At 45.7% G+C, this 20,347-nt stretch overlaps 1 protein-coding gene across 2 annotated transcripts in view; it reads left to right on the top strand.

Moving 5' to 3' along the window:
- The window catches only part of STARD9 (StAR related lipid transfer domain containing 9), a 327,608-nt gene that overhangs the window by 225,369 nt on the left and 81,892 nt on the right, over positions 1–20,347 (top strand). For both annotated transcript variants that reach the window (XM_069208915.1, XM_069208916.1), the window contains exons 19-21: positions 467–549; positions 2,926–3,032; positions 8,947–8,994. In XM_069208915.1, the coding sequence (XP_069065016.1) occupies positions 467–549; positions 2,926–3,032; positions 8,947–8,994 (238 nt within the window). The remainder of the gene's footprint in view (positions 1–466; positions 550–2,925; positions 3,033–8,946; positions 8,995–20,347) is intronic.

The following is a 20,347-nucleotide window of genomic DNA, read 5'->3' as shown; positions in this document are numbered from 1 at the left end:
ATGGGCTTTTGTATGGGTCTGGAACGCCCAACTTATATGTCAAGAGGATGTCCCACGCAATATTTTAAGATATGGAAAGACTTGGCAGAACGTACGGGCATTCACCTAGAACCTTGCCCAGACAGGCCATGGACCCATAGGGGTAATACACGGCAACACAGCAGGGATGCACCCGTGGGTTGGAAACGACCCTGGTGTGACACCTATTGCTGCTCCGTCTCCTCACTGGATAATGTTGCCATAATGATGCTCTGTAATACTGCTCACGGTGCTGTGTACTGTGCATATGATGTGTGGAGCGTGCCAATTTCCAGCTTGGTTGAAAAATCAATAATTTTTTTTTTTTTAAATATGCAAAATTGTACGGTAGACAGGAGGTAAATCCTTATCCTGGCACAGAAGGTTTACCTCACCCGTTTGCACTGTTCTCATAAAAGGCAGCTGGCACATTTTATTTTTCTTACAGGTGCAGTTGTTGTTTTGGGAAAGACACACAAGTTCAGGTTCAACCATCCTGCAGAAGCCGCCCTCTTAAGACAGAGAAGATCAGTAAGTTTTTTATTTTGTGTATTCCTTGTAAAACTTTTGCATTTGTGTAGTCTTGTCTCTGTACAAGTTCCCAGGTGTTACTGATGTCATCACAGCTGAAGCCTCTTCCCGCCTTTTCACTGTTGGCCAGCATCTGCAGAATAGGGTGAAGTGTACCTGTGTGATGTCACACCACAATTAGATCCACAAAATGGCTTCTGGAGTACAAAAACAGAAAGGCATAAAATAGAGAAGGAAACTCAAAGAAAGTTTTACATGAAGTTCAAAACTGAGTGAAAAGTGGGCAAAAGAAGTCCTCATAGACACGGCGCGGCGTAATTTTGTATGTACTAACCTGGGCCTGCTTCAGCAGTGACTCCATTAATATCCTTTTTTGTCAAAGGAGCATGAGTGTAACATTTACAAAACAGCTGTAATTTATGGCGAGATAAAATAATTAAGAAAATCAAAGCCACTGTAGATTGCTGTAGAAAAAAAACATTGGTGCTTTCCCCTCCATTGCACAATTCCTTTCAATGTGCTTTTTTTCTACAGTTTTACTCCATAGTCTAAGAACCAGCCCACAGCCATATTTTGGCTCTCATGGTTTTAAGCTGAAGATCAGAACTGTACATGTGTGATTGTGGACCATGTTTGAGAGCTGTGATTTTTCGTTTTGAAGCGCTACCTTGGATCATGGCCTCCTCTTGAAATGATAGAAAAGATGCAATCCCACATTTGTTCCGTGTCCTATGTTTGATGTCCAAGAGCATCAGACAGATGACTAAGGGGAGGATAATAGAATGGTCATATGAAATATTTCTTGTGTTTTTAAACTGATGCATGGATTTATCAACTTTTTTACCCACCAAAATAGTGCACTTGCCTAATGACTAAAAAATATGAGAGATCGTCTCGTGTTCTTGCTTTCTAGTTTTCTTTGTTTATTATTTCGACATGGACGGTTGTTAACCCTACTTTTAAAAAAACGTAAAGCATAAAAACAGTATTTCATTTAGGGTGAAGTGCTGGTGAGGTGAAAAGTTTTATGTGGGGTGAAGGTGTCAGACAGCCTGAGTCTGGCTTATCTCTGCCTCAGCAACACAAAAGGATGGGTGCAAACACTCACTCACAGTCAGAAATCTGGGTTTCATCCATGTTCTTAAGCTCACCATTCCACCCCAGTTTGCACCCAGCCATATGCAAATCAGTTTTGTGTTCCATGGGAACAGTCCAGCTCGACCCGCCAGGCCAGTTCCTTCCTGGACCGAAAACAAGCATCCTGGGACCAGTTTCAGGGTATCACCCTTCATCAGCCAGGCTGATTTTATCTCTGCCTCAGCCTGCTATTACTAGGCTGCACATGTTAACTCTGTTTTTGTAAGACAGCTTCAGAGGCCTTGTACACACATGCAAAAAGGTTTAAAATGAGGGCCGTTCAACAATATCAGGAGGGCTAGATTAAAACCGTACTATCACGACATCCAGTTAAGATAAATGTACATATAACAAACATAAATATAATTTATTTACATAGTCAGGGCTTCTCCTGGCATAGATCCACCTTCCTGGACACACTTTGGAAACCACCGACGGGCTGACGGTGGTGCAGGTCGTAATCAGCCAGGGCGGTGCTGAAGTCAGCGCCACCCTGCTGATTACGACCTGGTTCTCTGCCATCCTTTTCATGGCGATTTCACAGGTACGGGGGGCCCCACACTGCCCATGGCATGGGCAGTGCAGGGGTCCCCCTGACCAGCACCCTCGTAATGTGCACTGTCTGCTATGCAGACAGTGCATCTTTCGAGGGTGCTGGTGCCCCCTGTGGGCGGCAGCATTGCCGCTGGCTCGATTACAAGCCCGCGACAATGCTGCAGCCACTTTCCCCCCTTGGTTTCCGCCCATAGCCAAGCGGGAAAGTCGTAATAGGGCTGGCAGGGAGGTCGCCAGAAAGGCGGCAACCTCCCCGTCAGAAGTTCAGTGGATGGGTCTTTCTGTCCGTCTAACGCATAGTGAGATCCACAGTCTGAAACATATAATAGCCTCCTTTGGATCAGTTTATCTGGTTGAAGTATCACCCACATTTCAAGGGAGATAAAGGGTTTGCCATGTTTATTTATGTAAACGGATAAAACAACATTAACTTTAGATTGATTTGAACATAAAATTGATTCAACTGCTTCAGAGAGATTTACCTAGTCAACTAAGTTATATTTTGACCAAGAAAAGCTTTATGTTCCTTGTTTTGCAAGAATAAAGTGCAGATGTTGCAGTGTGTGTTAGCATCTGGGTGGGAGAGATATATTGGTGCAAAGAATCGTGAATATTCAAATGCTTTCGGTGCATCCACTGGTGCTCATGAATGGTCCGTCATTGCATTCTTGTCTTTTTCCGTAGAACAGCGTGGGATCCCGTTTGAGCGGGAACTCCCTGGATTGGCTTGACTTGGATGGAGACTTCCCTTCGCCTGCAGCACTACAGTTTTCTCCAGACTTACAGAGAAGGTACGTAGAATTTGTAAGGTAGTTCATCTAATTCCAGAAACAAAATATGACCTCACGGGCCAGTTGAGTTCTAATCACATGAAGTCTCACTCATTAGAATACAAGCGTATAAGGGCATCCCATGATCCTTATTCATGCTACAATGGAAAATAATAGGAATTTGGAGGTGGCTCGATGGATCTTCTGGGTGGTGAGGGGTTTGTGAGCAAGCTGAAGGATGTCACGATGGCATAGATGATGATCTGCCACAGGTAAGGGGATGAAGTCATAGAATGATTGGAATACTGAATTGCGGAATTTGGAGCAGGACAAGTTGTGCATTGTCAGCCATTTAGCCTGGTGCAGGAACGTCGAGGAGGAGGTGGTCATTGGAAGAGAAGCACGGTGATGGCAGTGAAGAAAGAGTCTTTATCAAGAGATTTAAAGAACACGTGGACGGAGAGTTTGGTGGATACTGTTGGCACACTGCCACATTACTGAGTGGAAAGCGAGATGGGTGTATTTAACAGTCATTGATTTTGCTGGAGTTCTGGTAATTGCCGTCTTGATGATCAAGGGCACAAGTTCCATCTCACCGCCGCCAGAGAGAAGTCCACGGTTACAGGCTGAGAGCAAAGGCAGAAGAAGAATATCAGGGATGGAACAGTTAATTTGTGATGGAAAATCGCATTTTGTTCTCGGTTGCGACAGACCGTGGCATTGAAGTTAAGGATTTAGTTGAGGGCCGTCACAGCATCTTAGGAAAACTTTGTGATTCAGAATTGGAGTAGTTGGGGGTCGCGAGATGTTGGGTGCATGAAGGCAAGCAAGCACTCCCCAGGATTTATGGCACAAATTTGTAGCATTTTTGGAGTTATTTGGAGACAGTAGAAGACTTTGAAAGAGTAGGAAGAGGGTTTTGAAGCTGCAAGGCTGTGTCCCAGGTGATATGGCTGTTAGAAGATTCAAAAGATTCCAAACGGACAGCGGATTTTGAGAAGCACAAGTATCTTTATGATTTAGGGGGCAGTTAGCGTGTTCGAGGTGGTTTGGGCAAGACGTACATTTGGGAATGTTTCATAGGATGTGCGCAGAACATGTTCTAGGCCAGTGGCTCCCAACCTTGTGACTTCTGTGGACCCCCCACTTAATCATTACTGAAACCCGGGGACCCCCAATGAATCATTATTGGAATCTGGGGACCCCCACTGAGTCATTACTGAAAGCTGGGGACCTAATCTGTTAATATTATTTAATTTTCTAAGCAGTTGCAGACCTCCTGAGGAGGCATTGCAGACCCCCAGATTTCCCCGGACCTGTTCCAAGCTGAAAGTGATGCTCTTAGTGTGGTCATTAGCACCCCTAAAATGTGTTCATATCCCCAGTGATATACCGCACAGCACAACCAGACTTGTGATCAGAAGTCACAGTAGACCTCAGTTCAGTCATGGATGAATGGCTTTGCTAGTGCCCATTGACCTCGGTTTCACCCCACTGACTTGACAGAAAACAAATTTCATTATACACATCTCACTGAAGAACAATTACACTCCAAACAAAGCCACAGAAACACGTTTATTTAAAAGTAGGACATGAGGGTGAAGGAAAGGGATCAACAAGTTCAGAGTCTTGGTAAAGGATATGGTAAAAGTGGGGTTCAAATTAGGAATTGGGTTAACTGTTGGTCGTAGTAAGTGTTGGGGTTCTTACTCTATTTAGAATTAGCCTCGAGTCGGGGTATCACCTAGGGTGAAGATAGGCTTGGAGGCATTAAGGATGATGTCAGCAACATGTCTAGGGTTTCATAAGGTGGTAGTCTCAGGGTTCCGGAATAAAGTTTGGGTTAGGGAAGAATTAGTTCTCCACCAACTTTGAAGTTTGGAGTAAATGTCGGAAATCCAGGTGGTTGGGCTGCCTTCAAGGTAGTTGTAAAAAAATTGCGAAATCATATTACTGCAAAAATTGTAATCAGCTCAAATTTTAATTGAAAAGTATTTAATTCAAAGAGGTTTGAATGAAATGTCTATTTCATGTTGATATTCCAAAATACACAAAGTATTCAATGTTATGGGATGTCACTCTCGACTCTGCTGATTGCCTAAAAGCAGGACGTGTGCATACGAGATTTCCTAGTGTTTACTGAGCACTGTTGGAATGCAAAAGTTTTAGAAATTACTTTTCGGATTTCATAAGACTTGACCTGCACCGTGTTGTCGTCACTTTCACAGGACTGGCCAGAGAACATTGAACACTACAAGTACCAGAATGCAGTGGGAGGTGAGCAGCTGTGCCACATTATGAGCTGGTGCTGGGGCTCCTGACCTTTCCACGCTCCTCAGCCTCTTCTATAGCGCTCCATTGTGTGCCCTGCTTCTAAGAGTACGCTTAGGCCCCCATTAGAAGTGAGCTGGAAATATCTATGCGGTATTCCTGCACCTGAAATGACCGATACTCTGGGTATCAATGGAAACGTGGAATGTGTGGCATGGCACGAGGCCACTTACAGCGTTCTATGTGAGTGACTCTGCCCCAGCTCCACCGCCCTGTGTGGAAAGGAGAAAGATGACCTCTAGGTTTGGCAGGCTCTTCCTGCGTGAACAGCTTGCTGTCTGTTTTCATTTCACAATTCAAACAAGATACAATGTCAAACAGGTTAAAAACATGAGGAAGTTCACAACTGTCAGCGCTTCAGGCAGCCTTTGGCACTCGTTTCCATAGCAACGGGATGCTAACAAGCTCGTTGTGGCCGAGGTGATAGCTGGAGTACGCGCAGGGTGTGACCAAACCGCCCTATGTCACACTAGTTTTCAAGACAGTTACACTTTGAGGGTAGCTTTGGGTGATATGATCACCCCGGGTGTCAGCTGGCGCCGGGATCTGAGACTCAAACTGAGGCTTTTCTAAACATTCACAGCCGTCTTTACAAACCAGGCGGAGATACGAAGCGCACGATCACACTTGGTGTCCGCTGACACATTAACGTAGGAGTCCGGCCCGGGTGAACACATTTCAGCCATTTTCAATTGCCTTTACTGAAGCTTAAGTAGAGACCGGAATGTGCCCGCGACGAGGTACGACCGCTGGCCAGGTTGACCTGGAGTCAAAGTGATGCTTTTCAGCCTATTCGCATTCGGATTTAAATCAATACTGGAATATGCGCCCAAGACCACACAACGTGTCTGCAGCGATCCTGGAATCACGCTGAAGCACCGCGCCGCACCCTTCGTCTTCCGCTTGTTTCACACGGTAGGAAAGCTTTACCTAACAAGTTAAAATCAAGCACTGGCAAATCCAGTGTGTCCTGCCTTGCCAAGCTGGTGCGATGATTCCTTTTTTAATGCAAGTATATCCCAAAACAATACAGAGAAACAAAAGAAAACATGCAGCCAGCAAAACCTAACTGCCATATACTTGTAATAAATGTTAAAAGCATTTACTGAAGTGGCAGTTTTACAAGTGATGTCTAAAAAAATAAATAACATGGCTTTCAAGTGTGCTATGCATTTATTTCATTGTTATTATGTGTGTAGGAAAGTGTATAAAACACTACTTAACCAAACAGCAAATTACAGGCAGCCACAATGTTTCAATGACTCTTTCTAGCAGCAACTTTACAAAGGACACACAAAATAATCCATCGTCTATCTGGGCATCCCCAGGGCAGGCAAACGGTGGCGGATGGAGATGGGTGAGCCAACAGATTAACAGGGAGAGCCGAGCCAGGGGTCTGGCTTGCATCTTATTCGTGCAAGAGCCGAGCCCTGAAAATGTTTGCTATGAAAATCATACCACAAACATCACACAAAATATGATAAAGTTTCTTCAAAATTCAAAAATGTATACTCCTTCAACATGTAGAATCTTTGAGATTATTACGTCACATAACTGCACTGGGAAGCACTTATTACAAGTGACAGTATTTAAACATGATTCATTAGTGATCTCAGATGCAAGGTAATTCTCCTTTAAATCCTGTAGTGGGCCAGGTTATTACAGAGCAACATTACAGTCTATTACATGAGAGACAATAGGTTTTTGTACAACTGGTATGGTGAGCTCACATATTTGAAATTGCTTTTGTATGCGATAATGAGGAAAAAGTGTTTTGGTGAAATATAATTATTGCCCAAGATCACACAGTTTAAACTGGGAAACCATGATTTATCCAGGTGTTCTGGGTTCACTTTGTACAAATCATCCAGTAATTGGGTAGCTGTTGTCTCTCCTTATCTTAAGGCTTTGTTTTTACCTCTGTGCATTTTTCTGAAGTTTTATTTAGCATGAACCTGGAACGCTTTAGGCGAGCACCAGTTACGTTAGGTCACATTCATTGTTTATACGTATGGGGAGATGAAGGGCCTGATTTATATCTTGGCGCAGAGAATACTTCGTCACAAACGTGACTGTTACCTCGTCCGCCATATTTCAATCTCCATAGGAGATAATGGGATCGTAATACCGAGGACGGGATATCTGTCACTTTTGTGTCAGAGTCTTGCCCTCATGCCAACCTCTAAATCAGGCCCTTCGTGCTTTACCCATAATCCCAGGATGTTGAGGTGATGCTGATACTTGAACCTGGATCCCCAGTTCCAAAGTCGGCAGCTCTGGCCGAAGGGCCACATCCTGGGTAGAGAGAGGGAGGCAGGCAAAAGCCACATGAAAGCTCGGCTTGTTATGGGCCAGAGATTTTAGCGGGACCTCGAGCTGAGCTAGGCTTCATACTCAAGCCTGGCTTACACTTTCAGTGGCTCGCCCACCTCTAGCAGCCAGTATTTAAAGTTAATACAAAAAGTAACATAAACACTGAACTAGATTTGCCCATGAAGGGAAGGGAACTCTTTTAAGGCAGGTGTGGGCTATGTGCACAGGCTTTGAGCCGTCACTCAAAGTGAAGAGAGCTGTGAGTAATGAGACTGATCCACCGCCCCACGCTGTATGCCGTGGCTGGTGGAAGCAAAGTGTGAATGAGGTTTAAACAGCCCAGTGGATGAAGCCTGCTGACCAAAAGTCCCTTTACCTATGTATATCATGTGTGGTTTTGTTGGTAAAACAGTAGTCTGCCAAGATCACAAAAGCTGTCTCAAACGCCAGACCTGGGAGCAAAAGCCTCTGTCAGTGCTTAATGTGAGCTAGTGGTTGCTGGTGGGGGCCACCGACGCTCATTCTTGGGGAGTGGCACTTATTTTGCCTAAATCAGAGATTTCCCCAAAGCAGTAGAGAGAAAAACACACTAAGGGGAAAGGAGAAAGAGGAGATTGATGATAGAAAGTGTCAAATAAGGGAGAAAGCAGAAACCAGCACAAGTGAAATAAGTGGGCAGGGGATGTTGGTGGTGGAATAAAGAGGCTCTTGGTATTCGGTGCACTGACATTTAATAGCGCCAGCCAGGGGCTTCCGTGCAGAGCATTGGGTGCTGGTACTCATTCCTTTACAAATTCACCACTGCTCTGTCTGTATCTATATTATGTGCACACGTTTAAAAAAAAAAATGGTCTGGACAGACAGAAGTTCTCTTAAAGGCCAGACGTGAAGGTAAAAAAAATATACCAGTTTGTAGAGTACAAAGTCATCACTGTCTGATAGTTTAATTACAATATTTGCATATCAACAATATTTGTGGTGAGCTGTCCTGGCTCAGTCTTGTGTGGAAATGTTCATAATTGTGCCTAGTGCTTAACACCGGGGCCAGCTCATTTCTAAGCACTGCCATTTTTGTCAGATGGCGGAAGCTGAGGCACAGGGAGGTAAGGTAATTTGCTCAAGAGCACACATTGTGATGGGGTGCTGGGAGAGGCAGTTGCACACTCCTCTGGTGTTAGTCCACATGATCTGCTCAGACATTTTAAGAAATGCCATGCTGGGACAAGCCCGGGGGGTGAAGGTTTGACATCTCCCTCACTCTAACGAGACTCACTTCTCCCTCTGTCCGCAGTCACGACGACCTGGCGGAAAGTGACGGCGCTCGGCGAACGGACACCAGGTAGGCAAATAATTTAATTTTCTTCACTGCGCACACCCACACCCACGCATCCTTTTCATGGTTCCCTTTTTTGATTTCGTTATAGCTATTGTTATTATAATTATTATTATAGAAATTAACTTGAACAATCTATAATCACTCAGCAAAAAATGCACTATCATGGCCAAATTGATCCATATCTACCACAGAGGAAAGGTTCACTACATCTAGACAGCCCTTCTTCAGCAGCCGCTGTTTTGAGTAGGTTCTGGTATTCCCTATAAATTAGAATTGTAGGAATCCTGCACTGGGTTTCCATCCTACAGGCTTCAGACATCCACAGTACAGCACAGGTGTTTGCGCCTTACCAGCCTCAGACATCCACAGTACAGCACAGGTGTTTGCACCTTACCAGCCTCAGACATCCACAGTACAGCACAGGTGTTTGCACCTTACCAGCCTCAGACATCCACAGTACAGCACAGGTGTTTGCGCCTTACCAGCCTCAGACATCCACAGTACAGCACAGGTGTTTGCACCTTACCAGCCTACCCTTGCCTACTCCAGGTGAAATTATTGAATGAAAAACTTTCTTGTAATGGTAGAAAGTTTTTTAAAATATTTTTTTGTCCTTTAGATAGTTTTCGGTAGGAGGGGCTGGTTTGCTTTCCTTTTAAATGCCCCTTTTTGCATCTTAATGCATTGGAGTGGGTACCTCAGGTTTGTGAATGACCTATAAAGCTACAGAGATGCGTGGAAAAAATGTAAAATGGTGAAAAATATATTTCACAGTTTTACTATGCGTTTCTATTTTTTTTTGGTACAAATCAGCACGTTAGATAATAAAAAGTGCACGAATGCCCCCACGCTGTAGAAGAAAATTTCCCCGAGTGTGTGAGACATTTGTTTGAATTTTTCCCCAAGGATAAACTATTACTGCGGGGGTCTGACTTTGGAAAAAAAACAAAAATGCTGCCAGACATAACATGGCGGACCTACTGTTGCTGTGTTTTTTCACCTAAAATGGAGGCAGGACGAGATGTGCATGGGACAAAAGCGCCTGTCTGACAGGGAGCGTAAACGCCTGGTAAGGGCGCTGTCTCCTCTGCTCCAGCATCACAAGCAGCCATCCCTGCAAAGGCTCAATGAGCCCCCAGGCTTTTGTCTGTGCGCTCCAGGCCATTCTTATCTTTTTTGTCAGCACATGCAGTCAGGTTTTCAAAAGTAGGAGATTACACATGTAAACTGCACCATGTGTAATCAGTGCCTTCATTTAGATAATTGTTGTTTGTCTAGTCCCATTCTACACATCACAAACAATGCCTGTGGCATAGGATTGCCTGTTCCATTCCTGTACATAATTGGCTATCATATGTTTCTCTAAATCTGCTTTTGTGTAGTGTGTAAAATCTGCATGCCCAGAGGTGGGTCCTGTGCTCACTTTGTCATTGGACCCAATCTACACCTCACTGATGAATTGGTAGCTGAGAATAATTCAAGCAGCAATTATTTTTTTGTTTTTCTAACTGAGATGCCTTAAGTGTGTTGGGTAGGATGCACAGACGCAGATTCCGTGCCCACTGTGCCGCTTGAACCAGACTGCACCCTACTGATGAGGCTCAAATAGGCCAAAAGTGGTCTGGGGTTTGTCGTGTATCATTTCAGAAGGAACCAGGCCTGGCAGTTGAGTCTCGGCTGTTCCTGTTGGAGCAGGACCATGACTGGTTTGCATACGGATGGTTTCCATCTGAGGTGGCGTCATGGCAACAGATGCTGGACCGGATGTGCCCCAAGTACATACCAGTGGCTGCGGTTCATTCAGCCGTTCCACTCATCACTTTTTTGTTTTCCCCAGTGCAGCTCTCTAAGGGCCAGATGTAGCAAAGGGTTTTTCCCATTCTGTGTCAATGGGGAAATGTGTTCGTACATATGGCCCTAAGTGTGGCGGACATGCCCATATGTGGTCTTCTGCTTGCTGCGCCATTGTACTTAAGATGCGTCTCACAGATTACCCACAAATAGGCAGAGATTGGTCTGCGGTTGCATTGCATATTTCCAATGTTACCCTATCGCTAGGAGACACTGTAAGATTCAAGACACCTGAACTTAAGAAGAGAAGTACTATTTTTGCTTTTTGTCTTTTACTTTTGGTGGTTTCTTAAAATAACTACTGTTTTGAGAACAGTTTATGCGGTGAAATATGAGTTTGCAAGCACAATGAAGCCAAATATTTCCACAACAAATAAGGAATCATTTCAACTCGACCCTGTTTAGATTACGCTTAAATCTATCAAGATTCATTTGATGCTGCACAAAAAGTCCTTCCCTAGTCCATCAGTTTGGGGATTTTAAAACTGCCTGGGCAGAAGTTAAAACCTGAATACAGCAACCAACTACTGACGGTGACTGCTTAACCCTTGCAAAGTGTCTGGATCTCATGTGACATGTTTGTTTATAACTTTTGATCATTTGAGCTGGAAACTTTTCTTGTTGAAATCAGTAAACAATGCACTATAGGGGAGACTATGACGCAAGTGTAGTAAATCCATAAATACGCAGAAAATGCCACAGCCGCACCACTGCGTTTTCTCTGTGGCCCAGGCCGGAGGTGGGACTAGTAAAGACTAAACCTGCTCTTTGTAGAGGCTTTGTTACTACTACTCTGTGCATCCCCTTTATTCCCAACGTAAGGGTACCCGGCCGTCTAGAGCAGAGGCATGACATTTCAGCTAGAGACTTTAAAAAAAAGTCCCAGCAGTGAGTGAGGCATGCATGCCATCCGCAGCGCCCCCGTGCACCGAGTCAGATCCTTCGGTGGTAACTTCTCCATTGGGTTGACGTTTTCAAACAGATGGTTAAGGAGTAGACAGGAGAATGTTTAGTAAAGAAGAGCGCTTACGAACTAGTATTAGAACTACTGGTACCTCAGATACCATAAGGATAACTTTTTCTTACTCCTGCATCCTAGCACTCGCCTGCTCCCAGGCTGTGGGTAGATCTAAGCAATAGAAAAAAAGGCTCAGGGAACAAGGTAGCACTGAGAAGGCAATCTCTTTAGCAAGTAGATTTTTTAAAGCAGGTTGGCCAAATTATGCATCTTTTCATTGAGAAGCATCAACCGTCCTGGCGTGCAGAACACGTGCGGTGGACCAAGTGGCCGCCCTGCTGACATAGGCACACGCGGAGACTGCACCGAATCCAGCCGGACTCCTGGATCCCTGGCCTACAGAATACATGTGCGGTGGTCCAAGTGGCCGCCCTACAGATCTCTCTGACATGGGCACACCCAGAGAATGCACCTAATCCAGCCGGACTCCTGATCCCTGGTCTACAGAATACATGTGCTGTGGTCCAAGTGGCCGCCCTGCAGATCTCTCTGACATGGGCACACTGAGAATGCACCAAATCCAGCCTGACTCCTGATCCCTGGTCTACAGAATACATGTGCTGTGGTCCAAGTGGCCGCCCTGCAGATCTCTCTGACATGGGCACACCGAGAATGCACCAAATCCAGCCGGACTCCTGGATCCCTGGCCTACAGAATACATGTGCTGTGGTCCAAGTGGCCGCCCTGCAGATCTCTCTGACATGGGCAGGCCGGAAGCAGTGGCGTAGCGTGGGTTGTCAGCACCCGGGGCAAGGCAAGTAATTTGCGCCCCCTAACCCGTGGATTTTAGCACTCGAGTCCCCCCCCCAGATGTTGCGCCCGGTGCGGCCGGCCCCCCCTGCACCCCCCACGCTACGCCACTGGCCGGAAGAATACAGCTGAAGCCAGCTTGACCCTGTGGATTGTACATCAGTAGTACTGTCAGAGGTGCCTTCTGCCAGAAGTAACACTGTCACCCCTCCACACAAGGCTCAGTTAATTGCGATGTGTGCTGTAACTCTTGTTACCATGCATATTCCAACCATCTGAACAGTACACTGCATCAGTTTTCCCCTGATAAAGTTCAGCAGGTTTAAGCTGCGGAAATGTATTGGGTGAAAAAGTCTGATAATTATCTTGCCAGACAGATTTTAGTGACTTAAAGGTCAAACTCATAACTTGGAGATATTTATTTGACCCAAGAACCTCTGGTGGAGTGTAGTCAGATGTTTTAGGATTTGATAAATATTGACTCAAACACCGAGCCACTCATAATGCGGGTCTGCGTGTTGCGGAGGATATCAGTACCACGGGTGCCCGTGGCTGCCACTTTACCACAATTGACACCACCAAGTGTGATGAAGGGTTGCAGGTGTGTAGCTGGCATTAGTACAGAAGGTGCAGTGGCACCAGGGCCCAGGGAAGTGATGGGTCCATCTCTCCATATTAGTGGTAGTTATACTATAAAACTACAGGCATGGGGGCCAATTTTCCTTGCTGTCATTGAGACCCATGGCTCACCTACTACGCCGTTGCTCGGCAGGGCGACATAGTTCCCAGGTCCTTTGCACATCGAAATGGAGATCAGGCCTAACATTGATGCTGTAGAGAACATCCTGCAGGTCAGTGTTGAGGTGCATTGACAGAGCAAAGAGCAGGTGTTTCTGGGGATCTCCTGAGTGTGCGGCTGAGTACTGCAGTGACAGTGAATGCTGCAGGTTCAGACTGCACTGTTTTGAAAGAGCTGTTTGTGGGCCCGGTGGTGGACTTGTGAGGGCTGCGGGTTGCATTGTTCTAACTGTGTATTCTTCCCAGTGCAAAGATGGCATTGTCAGAGCGGTCTGTAGTTCTTTGAAGCAGAACAGCCGGGTTTTTGCCACGGACCAGATTTGATGTTCATTGTTATTCTTCCGTGTGGGCTGCAGCCCTGGAACGCTAGTGGTAATGCAGAGCAGCTCTGAGGAGCATTAGTAGAGCTGTGTTTGGATTTCATTATTGGGATATGAGGAAAGTGCACTGGCAGGGCAGTGTGTGGGTCCCCGCGGAGTAGAAAGTGTGCTATTGGTCAGGTCTGAGATGCATTGACTAGAGTTTTAATGGCGGAAGTTGCAGGTCAGGACTGTAGTGAACTATGTGATGTCTTCTCTGCAAGGCTTGGGGCAGCCAGATGATCCGTGGCACTATCCTTGAGGGTGCTACCACTTCCCCCTGAGACGATATTACACAAAGTGCCCCAGGGACACAGTGGGTGTTTTATGCTCACTTTTTGTGCTCCTGGACAGTGTGGGATTACAGGAAGAGCACAGACGCTTGTGTGGCCCCTTCTGTAATATGGATTGCGCTGGTGAAACTCGTACAGCACACGTTCCAGTGAAAGTGAGACCTGCGATTTCAAGTCACAGCTCTGTTTTACCTGGGATGCTCTACCCAGAGTAGATACGAAATGTTAGAGTTTGCACCTTCAGTGGGAAACAGCATTTTGTTCCGTAATCGTGGCAATGTCCCTGTGTACACGGGGGTGCACAAAATTAATGATGCACAGCAGCACAGTGACCGCACGCCCCGCCAGTTATACGACGCCTAGTTTGAAATAGATTTGGGTAATATGATACAGCATCTGGATTGACCAAGTATTCCTTTTCACTCTTAGTTAGTAATTAAGTCTTACACCAGATAGGAGCAGTAGGGTTGTAAAGTATACACGTAGGCCAGACGGAGTACTGTTTGTTATAGCTTTGTAAATGATGCAGCTGGGTTTGAAGATGGTGCAGGCTGGCATCGGGGGCCAATGGAGTTCCATCAAGATGAGGGCGAAGTGGTGGTATTTCTTCAGGCCCTGGATGAGACATGCTGCAGCGTGTAGTATGCCATTAAGGCGTCAGTGTGGGGTGTAGAAGGCCACGGAGTACAGCATTACCGTATCCCAAGACGCACGAGCTTCAGCTGCGGTTCTGAAGTCGCTTTCTGGCAGAAACTGTTTCAGGAGAGAGACGTGGTGCCAGGCTGTCTTTGCTTCGTGTGGCAGTGTGTTCCTTGAGGCAGGTGTCCAGGACAGTGGCATGGTACCCTAGGAGACGGGTAGGACATGTGTAGAGTGGAGAGTGACATAGCAAAGGGACGAGGGACATGGAAGATGAACACGGAAGAGAGAGGTCCAGTGGAGAGAGGGGTGTGAAAGAAGGGAGGTGCTGAGAGGTGAGCAGGGAAGAGGGAAGGGTGCAGCTAGACATGAGAGGGACGGGTGACCATGGGCCCAGGAGCTGAATGATAAACTACAAGGTATCGGTATGACTTCTGTTACTGTGGACGCTTTGTGACAGTCCGGCCGTCTTTCTACAAACTATTGTAACTTTCAACGGTGAAGTCGTCGAATCATGTGAGGAGAAACAAGACTACAACTCCCAGAATGCATCAGTTGTCAAATGCAACTCTAGGACTGGAACTCAGTGGCCCCAGCGATGTGGTATCGTCTGACCAGATAATACCATGACAAACACCAGTGACCTTGTCTCTGCTCTGCGGAGAATACGTTTCAGCTGAATAAGCATTCTGAGTCTTTTTTACTGCTCAGTCTGCACTTATGAAGCCCCGAACCATCTGCCACGTTAAGTGGCCTCTCAGTGCTTCTGGGAAGGACCGAGCCTGTAAACGGACTTGAATTCCCAAGGCGGGCTCGGCTTCATCGCCGAGCTGCTGCGTTGTAGCCCTTGAAAGCTTATGCGGTGTCTCTGTGTATTCCTGGCAGGGGGCAGGCTTGTAATTAACCCCCCGCGGCCCATAAAATTGATTTATTTGTTACATTTGTAAGAAAGGTTCCTGCATGCTGCCTACACAGTGGCCGAACACCCCCCTCCCTCGAGCTTAGCAAAAAACCCTTCAAGTCTGGAACGCTCTACAGAATTGTAGCTAATGTTTCAATTCTGTTTATGAATTATGAGAAAAACATCTGTTGAAAAAAATATTTGTAATTATTTTTTGGTATTTAAACGTAATGCCGAGGACTGAGGCCAACTGAAGCACTGCAAAGTGACGTCATAGGGCGTCTTTCCCTGTATCCAACACTCAAGGTGTATATTGAATGACACTGGTCATTTAATTATGGCGCGGTTAATAATGGCTTCCAATTCTTACAGCTGTGGGAACACAGGCACGTGGGGTTAGCAGACAAGGGTCAAGACGGTGCTTTAAAAACTATGAAAAAGTTGGCGGGGTGGAAATCTCTAACAGGGGCCTGGCCACAGAAGAAAAAGCAGGCTTGTTTCCCAGAGGTGTGGTGTGTGTAATTAAGGGTGTGACTTAAAACGTAAATTAAAATCCTGGGCTTCTCACAGCCTGTCCCCTGCCACTTTATGGGTGTCATTATTCTATGACTGCATCCAGAACTATCACACAACAATAAAAATACGCCCTATCAAGCCAGACCTGTTGGCTTTGCCAGTGCTTGTTACCAGTAGAATGAGATGTGGTCCAGAGCTCCGGTCTCTGGAACGAGGGATTTGAATCTCAACCTCAGCTCCACAGCCTGTGCTTTTGGGCGGGCCACTTAATCTGTGATTTCAATATTACCAAGGTCTGTGGAAGGGAAGGGGTCCCTGGAGTGTCTCATTCACTCCTGTTCTCCCCGTCACACCACTTGTCGTTGCAATCTCTCATTCTGCTCGCCTACTCACAGACACCCCCAGACATTCATCTGCCACTCCAGCCTTGGCTTCCCTCCATTGGCTTCCGACTGAACAACGCATTATTTTTAAAGCTATGTGTTTTATTCACCGAGCCCTTCGAAACGAGGGTCCAGCCTTCCTCAGACGAGTGATCGCTCCCTATACCCCCCCCGGAGAATACTCAGATCTTCTTCAGCTTTTTTAATTAACTCCTTTTGTGCTAAGAAAGTTAGATGGGGGTAGGTCCTTCGCCTGTAGAGCAGCTAAGATCTGGAACTCCCTCCCCTTGGAACTTCGTCACGACATGTCAGAAGCTTCTTTTCGGAGAAAATTGAAAACTGTATTGTTCCCTGTTTAGGTCTGTTCCTCTTACCTAGTGATCTTCCTCAGCACTGGGAGGCCTCCGGGTAGCCATGCGCTCTACAAATCCTCGAAACTAAACTAAACTAAACTTACACTCTTATTCTTGCCCATGTCTTTTTATAATCCCCCATCTGCATATCTCCCAAGCCATCTCTTTCCTCTTCACCACTGTCTTTTCACTCTGGGCTTCTGCGTGTATTTATTCCTTCCCCTTCCACATATGTGTTCTTTCTGTTTTTTCTCCTCTCTCTTTCCTCTCCTCTCTCTCTCTTCTCTCCCCTCTCTCTTTCCTCTCTCCTCTCTCTTTCCTCTCTTTTTCCTCTCTCTCACTCTCAACCTCCTTAACACAAAATGCTCATTACAGTTGGTTCATATGTGGCCATCGTTTCTGCAGCCTGCATAAAGGCGGAGGTTCGCATGGGCATGTAATCTGCACATCTGTATGACCTACTGGTAACCGCTATAATAAAACCGTACCGCCTTCAGCCTCAGCTCCAGAGCTCTGTCATGCCTGCTCCTGAACTCTCTCCCATTGCCTGAACTCACCCAGACACATAGGCCCTGATTACAAGTTGCACTGTGCTGACGGTGCGCAGACTCTGCATGCAGAATTTCAGTCCCTTTGGTAACATTGCACCAGTACCTTGCAATTACGAGTTAATTGCCATGGAATGAGGAATAACCATGTGGATGCGAAACTGGTCTTAAATCCTCATGGAATTCCCAGTTCCATGGGTCTTAACATGTACATATGCCACCCGTTTTGAGTAGGTGGTAGCCATATGCTGCAGCATCTGTATGGGGTGAAGGTGGAGGAAGGGAGATGTAGGGAGTAAGAGAGAGAAGGAGAACCTAAGTTCTGTCACGGGGGCAGAATTGTTTACTCCCCCTACCCCCCAAAGCCAGAAAACAAACAATGGAGAAGGAGGCCTGGCAGCTGCTGCAGCCAAAGTCTTGCGATAGTTACAGGCAAAATTACCACTCGGTAGATCAGGTCTGGTGTTCCAAACTCTGTGAAAACTGGGGGTGGAAACACCAGCCAACTCAGAATCCGGAGTGGCATTTCATAGGTTAACTCTGCTCCACCTGGCTCAGGCCCTTAACTGTGACTTGGTTCACAGTACACACTACACAAGACTCCTGTTGCATGGACCAAACTACAGAACACAATATCTAGAAAAAAACAAATAATTGTTGGGAATGGAAGATGTAGTAAAACATGAAATGTAAGCAGGGAATGCACACTCACTTGGATTACTTTGAGGGTTTTTACAGAAATGTATCTGTTTTTTCCTGTAAAGTTAAGGCATAAATATCGGGACAGGAAGGACTCATTTAACTCAATTTTCATGTATTGCTGAGTCTAAGACCTGGCAGTACCCACCCCACTTAAAGCCCTAGGAAAAGATGCAAACAGTATCCCATTAGCACAGGAGGAGCAGGCAGGAAGTGGTGGAAATAATGTCCTTCCTGTGGAAGTGGACATCTGCGTGTAGATTCATCCAGGCTTGACCTGATGACCGGGAAGTGAATGACTTTCTCAGACTTCAGAAAGTGGTGGCTGCTATGAATTCATTATAATAAGGTGGTTTGATGAACCATTGTATGAGTCTGGAGTGCAGTGTCCTGCTTGGTTTGTATTGCTTGAATTTAACTGGTACGTAGAGTGGTCCTTTTCTTTGGGATGCTCTGCGGACAATGAAGAGTGCCTTGAGCATTGCTCTTCTAGCTGTAGGTAGACTGGAGTAAGGTGTTTTCTTGGGTGAAGGCTGAGAATGAGTCTTGTGGCAGTATTTTGGATGAGCTGTATTTTGCGTACTATGAATCTGGGTGCGGCAAGGGATAATCTTTTAGCAAAATCAAGCATGGAGATTACAAGTGTGAGGACAGATTGTAGCATTTGTTGGTATCCAACACATCAAGATTCAACACAGTGTTTTCATTGTGTAGATGGTGCTCCTTGTTAACATGTAATATTAAGGATCGGTGTGAATCCATGATTATCCGTAGCTCTGGCTTCTCTTGATGTTGTTGAAGGCGCTTCGAAGTGCTTTGGCCACTTGGCTGTAGCCTGGTAGTTTTGCCATTGTCCATCCACTCTGCCTTTGCGGTGTTGAGCTTTAGATAGCCGTTCATCATCCATGCATTCATGGTGCAAAGGCACTTATCAAGATTTGAGATGTAGAGGTCTTCTGGGCAATCCATTCTTTAAATTATTTGTGTCTCATCTGCAAAGTTTTAACAGATGAGGTTGAATAATGTTATCAGTGCTATTAAGATTGGTAGGTAGATGTTGAATAATAGATGAGATATTTTAACTCCTAAGGGGTGCTGCAGTGTTTGCCCGAGGAGCTGATGTGAAAGGCAGTAGCTATTCTAAACTTTGTCTCTAATATAAGAGGCAATCTAGTTTAGAGCATTTTCACTTATTCTAAGGTGATGTGGGATTTGTAGTTGCTTGCAGTGGTGGACAGTGTCAAATGTACCTAATAAATCCTAAAGCAATAGGGCGGCCAGTCCATTCTTAGACCACCTGAAAAATGGAACGGAGTATAACAAGCAATGGCAAAGCAAATAGGTCTCGCCTTTGGGGCCCATTAGCGTTGTTGTATCGCACCGGGATGATGTGCAGCATTGTCAAAATTTTAAAAAAAGCTGCACTGGCATGCAAACCTCACAACAGGGGAAGAGAAGCACATGAAGGAGACTGCTGGAAAAAACATGCACGCACGTGGAGTGATTAAGCCAAAAGAAAAAGGTATTTCCCTAAAGGCGAGCAATGGATGGACACAAGTAAAGAGCCTATGCTCCAGGGGAGGGACAAACACAAGATGGACAAGGCAGTCCATCAAATAAGAAGCAAGCGAATGAGAGAGATAATAAAGCCAACAAATGGTAAGCAAAGGGCAGGCTTTAAGCCCAATGTAAAATCTCCTCAGAAAGCTGAAGTATATTTTGTTATTTTAAATGCCAGAATCAATTTGCACAAAGTACAGTCACACAGACATGCTTTTACTTGTTCATAGTGACAATCGGTGGCTGTACCCTGTGGTATAGAAAGGGTGCAATGGGCCCTAATGTTTTTCTCACTCTTTGGTAGTATAAAACAGCTGTACTTGTGGTTCATAGGGCCTTCCTTGGCCTGAGGCCACTGAACCTGCAGCATTGTGAATAGCTAGGCCCTTTTCTTGAGCCCCTAATCCCTCGAACATTTATGGCCCTGACCATGTCCGTGTGATTTGCCAAAGCTCATGCGTTGTGCCTGAGCAGCAATTGGGCGCCTCTGAGCCAGGGTGCAATAAGGGGTTTGCGGCCTGTGCTTAAATGAGCTTGAAAAATTATAATCAGTATTGAAGTCTTTATACCAAGGAAAGAAAGACAGATTTATTCTAGTTGGGCAGTTGGAGGCGTATTCCTATCTTGGTGAATAAATGGGTCCACACAATAGAACTCACTATGAGGAATGATGCAGAGGCTGTTTGGC

The sequence above is a fragment of the Pleurodeles waltl genome, chromosome 9 (genome assembly GCF_031143425.1).
Source record: "Pleurodeles waltl isolate 20211129_DDA chromosome 9, aPleWal1.hap1.20221129, whole genome shotgun sequence".
Classification (NCBI taxonomy): domain Eukaryota; kingdom Metazoa; phylum Chordata; class Amphibia; order Caudata; family Salamandridae; genus Pleurodeles; species Pleurodeles waltl.
This window is presented reverse-complemented; position numbering and strand designations above follow the sequence as displayed.